The 11,694-nt window shown below is 39.9% G+C and overlaps 1 protein-coding gene across 1 annotated transcript; it reads left to right on the top strand.

Moving 5' to 3' along the window:
- Positions 1-4,925: 4,925 nt before the first annotated feature.
- On the top strand, positions 4,926-10,566 carry LOC146462057 (cytochrome P450 3A30-like). Its single transcript, XM_085086212.1, has 5 exons — positions 4,926-5,352; positions 6,274-6,479; positions 7,433-7,718; positions 8,255-8,558; positions 9,571-10,566. Exons 1-5 carry the CDS (start codon positions 5,002-5,004, stop codon positions 9,951-9,953), a joined length of 1,530 nt encoding a protein of 509 aa, XP_084942338.1. The 5' UTR covers positions 4,926-5,001; the 3' UTR covers positions 9,954-10,566.
- Positions 10,567-11,694: the final 1,128 nt, after the last annotated feature.

The following is an 11,694-nucleotide window of genomic DNA, read 5'->3' as shown; positions in this document are numbered from 1 at the left end:
TACAGCTTAAAATGACCACAAAGAGATAGATACCCTGACCACTAATCAAATAAATTTAGAACAGATTTATGTAGTTAAATTAAAGGAACTAACTCACACAATGGGTGTGCAGTTTTACCAGTCGAGTGATATAAAATTGCCCCCGATTCTGACGGTCGTAGTGACAGTCTAGTTATAGGCTGTTGTGTTCTGAACTATCATCGATGTGTAACAAATAGTTAAGACTCTTTTAGGAGTCAGGTGGAGAAAGTCAACCCATATGCTTCTGCGTGATTCCACCTTGCTTTAGTTAATAAAGCCCAGTTTGGGAGTCATATCTCGCCACCTTTTCCTTGAAAGACAGCGGTGAAAACTTGCCAGAATCACTGAGACTTCAGTGAGAAATCGTCGCTATAAATGTATCAGGATACAACGCTCAAGAACCAAGTTTAAAAGCTCTAAAGGTTTTTATTTTTTGTCCAGAAGTGTCTGCAGAGTTTTGCAACGCGCCTACATCAAAGAAACGGAAAAAAGTGGAAGTGAATTAAATCCTGAGTTCGTTCCCTGAAGGAAAGGACAGACAATCAAGGAAATATCACTTCGCAATTCTCCTTTTTTAAATCCTACTTCATCCAGGAAGTTCTGTCTATTGTCATTTCGAAACCAGATCATCTATCCATGATCAGCTTTGTTCTCAATTCTCTTTAACGCTTTCGAGGGGAGCTTCCCATACAGTTTCTTTATCGAAGTGTAAAATAAGTTCGCAAAAAGTCTACTGAACAAATGTATCACATTCTAAATTTAATGGCATGTTTTGCCACGGGCGCCGTTTGGACTGTGCACTATTTTTTTTCTTAAGTCATAATATTCTTTTTCAGAATACAGGTCTTTGATATTATGTCATTTGTTTTTTGGATAGCATGCAAATACTTTAATTACGTCAGGGTGTTTTGAGCAGATTTTATCATATAATTTTTGTTGCTGAAAAATGGATGAGTACTGTGGTGGTAAACTCTTCGAATTGAATGCGCCTTCTCCTGAGATCGTTAATACTTGCAAGGTAGGCCTTACCTTACAAAATACTAAAAAATAAATGAATATATGAACAAGGAAATAAAAAGCAATCTTCCGGCAAAATACGTGTGGACGTGTTTCAGTAGAAAGTGGATTCTGCACCCACTATTAGTGGCGAGGTTTAAGACAAAACGGAAAGATCAGCACAATCCCAAGATTAAACTGTGGAAAACATACGGATAAGGTTGATCAAATTTCGACATGGTCTTTACCAACTTGGCTTACGTTCTACGCACTGCGTTACGGCTCAATGCTAGTAATGACCTGGTTTCAGACAAAACAGAAAGATCGAAATCATCCCAAGATTAGAGCGTGGAGAACATGCCTGTGCGAATGATTAAATTTCGAGTTGTGCGGGGTTTTTTTTTCTTTTGAGACCGTTTATTGTTTATAGCAAGAGAGGATGTTTATAACAGGGAAATATGGGCTAGAAAATGAAAAGACTTGGAATTTTAGCCACTGCCAAAAAAGGGGTCCTGGAGTATTTGCTGAGTCATGATGGGAGGGGGATCTTCAAAAATTTAAAAGAGGAGGGCAATCTCTTAATAAAGAGGCAAAAAATAAAATAAAATAAAATAAAAAAAGCACGCAGTGTTCCCCGGCCAGTAGTTTTGGTAAAATCAAGGAGTATGATCTATAATTATTATAGGGGATTATTTAAAAAATGTTATTAAGATGGCACTAAAACTAGTTTTACGTGAAAATGCGGCAGCAGATCAAGAAACAACTGGACTCTTTTCCTTTAAAGCCCTCCGGCTATTATCAATACAAGGGTCATACAATTCTCAGCGTGCGCTTCTGAGAAACACCCGGCTGTACAAAAGAAGTTTACAAGAAATCAGATGAATAAAAGGGTCAACCTGTATTTAGCTCCTTGCCAGTTGATCGGTAAATTTCCGTCTTATGGACGGTCAAAACTGAGCTAAAGTTCCGCATTTTGCTTTGCATATACACTAAAGGGGAAGGTTTAAAGTCGTATTAGCAGGCAGCCTGTTCGTGGCAGCGCGTGATCGTAAACACAACCCACATAAGCGTGACAGAATACAATTCTGGCTGAACCTACAATCATCGACAAAATGTTTTGGGAAGGTTAGTCAACAAGGCAACAGAAAGTGGGTATGAAATAAAGACATCAGCACATTTATTACTTTCGTATGTTAAGGCCTTTGTTTGTTGGTTCCCCTTCCCCCCTGCCCCCCTGTTCAATGTTGGATTCCCCACAATTCATATACGCGTAAAGATTCACTTTTGAGGCTCAACATTGAAACAGGGGAGGGGAGGAAGGTCGAATCGAAGCAGAACTTTGGAATCTTCCCAAGATTTTTTGCGACGATTGTAGAACAACGTAGATCTTACCATCGTTGTTTATACATTTACAAGTGCATTAATGGATTTATGGACCACTCTATGAATTTACTAACAAGTAGTGACATTCATAATTGTAATCAAGGTTAAAGAAGAGAGTTTGCCATCACTCTCTAAAAGACTGGAATAAATTAGAAAGAGAGACTAGAAATGCACCGAATATTTCAGTTAAGCTTTTAAGCGAAACGTGTTTGCCAGGTTTTTTAATTAACCCTCTCGGTAAGAATTTCTGTAGTTTTAGCTCCTTTGCTTTGATCATTTTTATCAATTTAAAGTTTTAAACCCCTATCGATGATATCTCTGTAGTTTCAGCTTTTAGTTTGAATTGCTGTTTTTATCAGTTTGTAATTTTGTCTTATTCATTGTAAAGTTTAACCTTTTGTATATTTAATCTTTATAAGACCTTTCTGAAAACCATGATACGTGATGGAAACTTCCTAATAAAAGATCATTATTAATAAATTAATCAATCAATTAATTAATTAATCGATTAATTACATCCATTTTGAAATCACTGGTGATCCTCGGAATCTGATTGGTCCAAAATGGTGCAATTTATTCCCAAATTGCATCATTTTTTGCTCTAAATTGCATCCTTTCTTTAGCCCATCAAAATGGAAACGAAGTAACACAAATAGAATATTAATATTGACAATGATACTCTGTGATTTCAAAATGGATGTAATTAAGTGGTAATTGAACTTCGTGTCGTGCAATTTTGGTCTGAAATCATACTTGTGATTTCAAATCAAACTCGCGCTGCACGCTCGTTTGATTTTGAAATCCCGCGTATGATTTCAGACCAAATTGCACTCCACTCAGTTCAATTACCAATATTAATTAATCAAACAGGACGGTTAGTGTACCGATCGACTGTATGCACGACAGCACGCAAACACGAACGGTGAACAAGTCGATTGTCATGTTGTAGTAGCGACCGAAGTTAGCGATTGGATTAAAGTGACGAGCTAAGTTGTCACCTAACTTAAGGAGTAGAGTGCATAGCCATAACAGTCGCATGATCGCAGGCAGTCGCGTATTGGCTATAGAAGTATAGCCCACTTGCACACGGCACATACACATGACGCGCTAAACTACACTCTAAACTGCGTGAGTCGTTATAAATGGTAGCTAACCTGAGTATAAGGCCTTCCTAAGGGGAGGGGGGGAGTGGACGGGGGTGGAGGAGAAGAGGAGAGAGTTCAGAGTTCCCCTCCGTCTCCCTCTTCCCCCCCCCCCCCAACCCCTTCTCCGAAAAGCCTGATACTCAGATCACATAAATGGCGGTCGCAAAAGATTCAATTTGAACAAACAGACAAACAAACAAAGTGAAAGGCAAACAATTTTAATTTCTTTCCTTTCTTGCGTTATGTAGGTCAGATCAAATTCAAGGAGGGGGGGGGGGGGGCAGAGGTACTCTAGAATCTAGTGAGGGAATGGGACGAGTTGGGATTTAATCCCAGGTCTACCAGGCAGCGCGAAATTTCACATTTGATATGGCTACGTTTCTCGATACAATAAAGAAGTCAAAAACTCACAATTCTGAGCGTTATGTTTCATCCATGATATTAAAAGGTAATCAAATGGTATACTCGTGAAATTAAGAAACAATATTTCACTTGCGTTTCGTCAAAATTGTAATAATTTTCCGCGCCCGAGCCCCGGGGGGGGGGGGGCACTTGACTCATGTTTGGGTGTAGGGGTGCCGCTGGGGGTTTGAAACCCTGACCCTGTTTAGGACGAAAATAACCTTAAATACCTACCCTGTGTAGGACAATGTCCTCAATTTTAAGACCCTATTTAGGACAGAGGACAACATCTAGCTCTTGTGTTACACAAGTGTTTATTGGCAATAATAATAACATTTAAAGGCCCACTGTCACTTACCGGACGTGATGTTCCACGCATTGAAACGCGAATACCAATTACAACAGATAAAATAATACACTTCCTAGAAGTGATGGCGAAAAATCCCAAAATTTCGCATTAACAGTGGTGAACCTTAAGTGGAAACTCAATTGACGTGAAGCATTGTTCACTAAAATAAATGCAGACTATTAACGTCTCTGATTTCGGACTGCCAAATACTCGACGACAGTCTTGCAACCATACCCTGTCTAGGACGGGTCCGGGACAGACTCGCTTGAAATTATATACCCTGTTCAGGATAGAGGGGCCAAAAACCATACCCTATCCAGCGGCACGTCCCCGTATAGCCCATATAGGGGAGTACCTCCCCGGGGCCCGAGCCTAGGGCCCGTTTCTCGAAAGTCCCGGGCCCGATAAGTATATTTTTAAATGTTTTTTTGCCGATTACACAGCGATAACAGACATGGTACTTGGCCAATGTTTTCACATAATTATAGCTTTTAAATTTAAGTAGTCAAAGCTAACAAAAATTGATTTCTGTCAAGAAACATTTATCACCAAAGACAATTACGGGCCATATTCGACCCATAATCCCCCATAATCTGAATGGCAGTGGGGGAACTGGAAAAAGTCAACAAAGCGCGACATCGACGAGCTCATGTTTCTGAAGGTGAGGTAATTGTTGCACCACACTAGCACTAGTGCAGGAGGAAAATGGGTTTTTTGACCTTTTTCGAACAGTTGTCATCTCAATGGTGGACAATCGCCATCGCTACCCTCATAATCTTCGTTGTTTACTTCCGGGGCATTGCACCTTTTCGTGCCTTAAAGAGAACCTTCGGCGATAGAGTTCAAGGACCTATGCCTCTTCCATTTATCGGGAACATGCGTGATCTTATCAGACACAAACGCCTCTTTCATCTCCAAATAGACGAGTATTACAAGAAATACGGAGAAGTGTTCGGTATGTACTTGTTTGGCAGTTTAGGTACCCTGGTGACAGCTGATTTGGATATGGTTAAACAGGTCTACGTAAAGGATTTTCCATCATTTCACGATCGGCCGGTAAGTTCGGTTGATTAATATTTGAAAACCTTCTTTGCTTTTTTTTTTCCTTGACGAGCCCCTTTGAACGAGCCATAATTTGATTTGCCAACGTAGCTGGGGAGGGGGGAGGGGGGTGGTTAAGAGGAGACTTATAAACAAGTGGGATCCTCACCTCCTGTGCCCTTTCCTCAATAATCCGTACCTCCATTTCCAAGGGTGGATCTACTCTTAGCAATGTCAATTTGCCTGTTTTGTGATTTGGACATTGCATTTTGTAAACTATGATAAAATTTTAAGGCTATGGGGTCAGCAAATGTTTTATATGATTGTTTATAAAATGATAGCTGAGTTTAATCATTTTTCACACGATTGAGTCACATAGATGTGGATTGCGAGGTTACGACTGCTATACTGCTGGTCTTCATCAGGCGATGGTGTCGAATGATTGCGTAACAGTATAAGTAGCACCTTGGTTGGTGTTAATTGGTGCGTTTCAATCCTCTCTTAGGTTGTTGTTGATTGCAATGGGACTAGAAATTGTTCCCTTGGCGGTCCACCTTGGTACTGATGGGTTGCTGTGTTGTTTGATCGCGGGCATCCACGCTTCTGGAATTTCAATTGAATCCATTATCCCTGTTGATGTTGTCAGAGTGAAGTCTTATGTGAATAGCCTCTTATACCCTACAGGTGTACCAATGTGGGTCTCGGTCAATAAACTTAACCTCATCCCAGAACAGATAGTGGCCACTATCCACTAAGCCTAAACTTCTAAGTCTTTGTAAGAGAAGACAAAACTCAGTGGGTGCTGAGTTCCTGTTCACCACTGCTGCCAGTGTCTTCTGATAAAACAACTGATTTTTTGGCTTTACCAGGCTTTTGTCAGCTTAATTAAATAATATTACTGTATAGTAATGAAATAAATGGATCTTTTTTGGACAGGTGCTTGTAAAGCTCTCAGAGCCCCTTAATAAGATGATGACTAATCTTGAAGGTGAAGAATGGAAACGGATCCGCAACACTCTGTCTCCTACCTTCAGTGCACACAAGATGAAACAGATGGTTCCATTAATGAATTCAGCCTGCGACACTTTGATGAAAAAGCTAGAAGAAATTTCAAGGACAGAAGGAAGCTTTGACATCATCCAGTAATTTATGCTGTTTGTTATTACAAAGCAATTTAGAGTGTTTTCGAGAATCTCATTAGAGTTCTAGAAGGTTAATGAATGAATGAATGAATTAACTAATAATTAATAAGTTATGCAGGGGAGGGGTTTCATTTCAAGAAATATCATATCTTGAAAACTATCGTATTTTGATTAACAAATTAAGTGGTAAAGGCAGTCTTCAACACAATTTAGTTCTGGAAAGGTTGGGTTAACTTTTTATGTGGTTAAATGGCAGAGAGTTTTTGTAACTTACAAGTTCAAGAATTCTGACTATTAATTAAGGCTTTAAAAAGTATTTCTTAGTTGGTGGTAAATATGTACAGTAGTCTTGATCATTTTTTTCAAAGTTTGTTATTTTATAAGGAGGTAAAAAAAACTATGATGAGGTCACGTTGGCTCACAGACCAAGAGAAGTTTGGACCAACAAGAGTTTATTATCAGAGGCAGAATTAATGACGAGACTATAATGACAGTAATACTCCCATCGCCTAAGGGGCGGGAGGGATTAGGGTCAACAGCGATTGACTTCGGATACAGAGATAATTTATGACTAACTGAACAAGACAATACAGAGCTAAATCACTAGAGTGATGTCATGCGACAATTAATTATCATTACCCAGGTGATGATATAACCGAATAAGATAAAAATACTGCTTTTTGGTGTGGTTGTTTAGGCATGCTGGAATTCAGCCAGATGGATGGAATATCTAGGTTCAGGTCTCTTCCACATTACCATGCAGTAACAAACTGCTGGAGGTAACCCTGCGATGGACTAACAGCCCATCCAGGAGGGAGTAGCAATACTCCTAGTTGCTTCATGCTACAGAAACTGAGTAGAAGCTCCAATCTTGTGGGCCACTTAATAGATTTGTAGTGCAACTTTCACCTCTTTTAACGAGAGTATTTGATGTTCTTCTCCTCTTGATCCAGATATTACCAAGGACTTACAATGGACGTCATTTTACTTTGTGCATTTGGAATCCAAGCTGATTCACAAAACAATCCGGATGAACCGGCCATAACTGCAGCAAAGAGAGCCATCAATGGAAGTGCCTCACGAAGACTCATTCTCACTGTTTTGGGTCTACTTCCATTTGGATATAAAATACTAGAGCTTTTTCCTGACCTATTGTCCGGCAACTTTAAAGATTTGTTGGACATTTCAAAGCAAATTGTCGCTGCCAAAAATTCGATGGGAAGCAGCTCAACTAGAAAGGTAAAATAACGTGCACTAGGGTTCAAAGCAAAATTGACCAGAATGATGCAATACGCACTGGTCAGTGCTAACCATGATAGGCCAGTTGTACGAAAGTCACATGACTGATCCCTTACCCTTTAAGCCCTAACAATAGTCAACATCAAATTTGTCCTTGTAATATCATTGTGCTTATTAAACTCTAAGGTGAATTCTCTTGATATTTTAATAACAGGTCATCTTCCTAGTGCTGTTATAAGAAAAGTAGGGGACAAGATAGGAGAATTGAAACTATTTGATCAACTCAAGTCAAGTCATCTTTATTTAGGCAGGGACTGGCCCTTTCAGCACTAGGCTAGCTGGTATCAATAAACACCATGCATAATTTCTGCGTAATTTATGTGTAGAATAAAAGCACAAAGTGAATAGAAAATAGTTAAACATCATGCACAATTATGATTTAAAGCAGCAACTAAGTCTTATAATTAACAATAAAAACTATAACCACAAAATTAAATGTTAATTATACAATTTTTTAATGTTATCTTGTTTTGAAGGACCTCCTTGATCTTATGCTAATGGCTGCTCGGGACGAGTCCCTTCCAGAGTCTAAAAGGTTGTCCGATGCTGAAGTGCTGGCACAAAGCGTCATATTTCTGATTGCCGGTTATGAAACAAGCAGTAATACACTGGGATTTGTCTCCTATTTTTTGGCCACCAACCCGGATGTGCAGGAAAAATTACAGGAGGAGATAGACAGCGTGTGGGCTGATGAGAACAAAATGCCTTCCTACGAGACAGTGAATGAATTGCCATATTTGGACATGGTGATATCTGAGACTCTCAGGCTTTACCCGCCAGGTGAGGGGATAGTGTTTACCTAAATTGCACGGGTGGGGGTGAGACATCGTTAAGTCTAGGTGCATTAGTTGTGCTTCATGCAATTACAGTTTTACTGGGCATATCAGTTTATTGTGTTAAACCCTGCAGCTTTTAGTGGTAGTTCAAAGACTGGTGGATCAACGGTTTGACATGAGGTGGGGGTGCTTCAATTAAAGCTAAGAATCAGATGATGTCACAGGGCCGAAAATGCCTCTGGGATTTGTACGTGACATTAGGTCTGGGCTTTCTTGAAGTGGCACCTGGGTGAGGCGTAGAATTGTAAACATACGGGACATATCGTCACACAGAAGTACGCTTAAGCTTTGAGCTTTTGCAAAATTTTTAGAATAATGCATGTTGTTTTCCATGTGGAAGTAAGAAGCCGCAGAATCATGATCTGTGTGCGAAATTTATACTTCTGCAGTGAACTGTGATTTTCAGTAAAATTTTTCCACATATACTTCAGATACCTGTTGGTTGGGGCTCATGTTTAAACAGGTTTGGCACAAATGTAGTGTTTTGGTTAGTCACATTTTACCTCAGCTTGCAGTTGCAGTTAGCCTGCGAATGCAGACATAATGAGAATGATGCATTAATCAGTAAATGACACAGGCATGCTCAGAAAAAAATCGGAGTGCTCCTATCAGGAGTCAAACCTACGTCGTACATCATTCTCATGTATTCACCAGGCTTAACATTTTCCATCACATTATTTCCATTGCGCATATACCGTGCATTGCCACTCCAATCCTAGCAGTATGCAGGATGTTTATCCCATGAACCTAGTTTAATGGCCTTAGCTCCCACGAGTCTCCTGTAGCTCAGTGGTAGAGCATCCGAACTAGTAACCGGAAGGTCTTAGGTTCGACTCCTGATAGGAGGACTCCAATTTTTTTTCTGAGTATGCCTGTGTCATTTACTGATTAATTCATTATTCTCAGATATAAACTTATAGCTAATAGCTGTCCTGTCTTTGATATTTTCCACACAGCTGTTGCTACTTTGCGCATGTGCACCGAGGACTGCATGTTGAAGGACCTGAAGGTTCCAAAGGGCATGATCGTCACGATCCCAATCTACAGCATCCACATGGACCCGAAATATTGGCCCAACCCCGATAAGTTCGATCCAGAAAGATTTTCTCCTGAGGCCAAACAGTCACGTGACCCATATGCCTACATGCCATTTGGCCACGGTCCTCATAACTGCATTGGGATGAGGTTTGCACAGATGGAAATGAAGCTGGTCCTGGCTCGGATATTAAAGAAATACAGTTTGCAGGCTGCTCAGGATACCAAGATTCCACCTGAGATAATGATCAAGGCTACTTTGGTGGCAAAAGAAATCAAACTAAAGATTGCTAAGCGGAAGTGATGTCATAAAGTTGTAAATACTGTGACTTGGCTTTCTTTCACTCTCACTAGGTTTTTCTCAGGTTTTTTGGTTGCTCACCATGAGTTTTAAAAAACAAACGTTCTCAGTCAACTTTGTACGTCTAATTCTCAGTTACCGTCAGAGCTTCATCGACGGAGCTAACTACTTCACTCATCGACTACAAATTGATAATATTTTCTTGAGACGTAGGTTTGATTGATAGCAGGTTACAGTAGCAATTTGATCTTACAAAACTAGATGAAAGTGGATCTATGGAAATTCATTCATTTGAACTGTAGAAGATTGAATGAACAAGTGAATAACCATTTTAGTTATATAGTTATGCAACTCAAGTAGTTGCAAAAGTAATACCGTTGCAATGCTCTACCAGCTGAGCTGTTAAGCCAGCTGGCAGCCGGTTGGTCATATTTTGAGTTCGCAATACACGGGCTTAGTTTTCGCAACTGCGTATAAAACTGCAATGATCATTCACTTATTCAATTTGATTTTCTTGACCATTGAAGACGATCTGATACTCCATGCATCGTAGCAAGGAAAAAATGGCGCCCTGTTGACCCCGCCATGTTCGACAATTGATAACGTATTTCTTGTATGTGTCCTTAATCAGTGCAAGTTAAGTATGGTATGACGCATAGAAAAATGTCTGTAGCACTATTTAAACTATAGCGAAGCATGCTTTGCATTCTTGTCGCACAAATCTTAAGCAATTTACAGTCCTTTACCAAGGTTCCAAAATCTGGAACTCTCTCCTAATATGTTGCAGTTTTTATCTGTAAAATCATGAATTGACCAAGCCCCACTTACGCAGCACCGAGAAGTGGCCTTTCTTATGAGCCTGGTGGTTTCTTGAGGTCTCCTCGCCATTAACTTGACTTGTAAAATAAATGATGCTGATGATGATGTATTTTAACATGGTGTGTAAGTATTGTGTTGTAAAAATGATAAATAGAGAGAGGTTAATACTGAAAAGAGTCCATGTTCGATGGAAGATCACTTAGTTTTCTTCTTCTTTTCTGAATAATCAGGAATCCAAAGTGCCTTGAGCAACTGTTAAGAATGGTCTCACCTAGGTGTCCTTGGGTATAGAGTAGAACCCCGCAAACTCGAACTCGGTCAACTCAAACTCCCCGCCAACTTGAAGAAGGTCCGATTTCTGCTGGATTTGACCCTCATTTCCTCATTTCTTTTTTTTACTCATTTATTGTCCGCTGACGCGAAACTCGCGCTAACTCGAACTAATTTTACTTTCCGTTTGCTCAAATTTATCCCGACAACTCAAACTCTATTGTAAAAAATTGACTTCAGACTGGAAAAGCATAAAACAACCTAAACAAACACATTATACGGAGTTCTCAAACTTAGGAAAAATGGCGCAAATTTGTTAAGCTGGGCTGTAACAAGTATCACAGCTAGTTGGTAAGCTACCAACGGAGGGTTGGCAGGTTTCTTTTACAGGCCACTGTGATAATAATTTATTATTGTATGTAAACAAGCTACACAGGGTCTCCTAACCCTAACCCCATGCTAAAAGGCTAATTAACAATCTTGGTTATATACCAGTACAACACTGACCTGAAATTGTGACCTGTGGAATGTGACCTGTATAAAAGACCTGTCGATCCACGAAAGGTTACTGAAAAGCTTTTCCGGTCAGTCTGAGGACAACCTCGTTCCTAAGAGGAGACACCCTGGAAACGAGGTTGCTTTGGGGAATACGTCA

This window comes from Pavona decussata, unplaced genomic scaffold (genome assembly GCF_977016875.1).
Source record: "Pavona decussata unplaced genomic scaffold, jaPavDecu1.1 SCAFFOLD_192, whole genome shotgun sequence".
Taxonomy (NCBI): Eukaryota; Metazoa; Cnidaria; class Anthozoa; order Scleractinia; family Agariciidae; genus Pavona; species Pavona decussata.
This window is presented reverse-complemented; position numbering and strand designations above follow the sequence as displayed.

Excerpts from the sequence above, each read along its gene's own strand:
- LOC146462057 (XM_085086212.1), top strand. The coding sequence starts at position 5,002 with ATGGGTTTTTTGACCTTTTTCGAACAGTTGTCATCTCAATGGTGGACA. Across the intron at positions 5,353-6,273 it reads CATCATTTCACGATCGGCCG|GTGCTTGTAAAGCTCTCAGA; the intron begins GTAAGTTCGGTT and ends TTTTTTGGACAG. Across the intron at positions 7,719-8,254 it reads GAAGCAGCTCAACTAGAAAG|GACCTCCTTGATCTTATGCT; the intron begins GTAAAATAACGT and ends CTTGTTTTGAAG.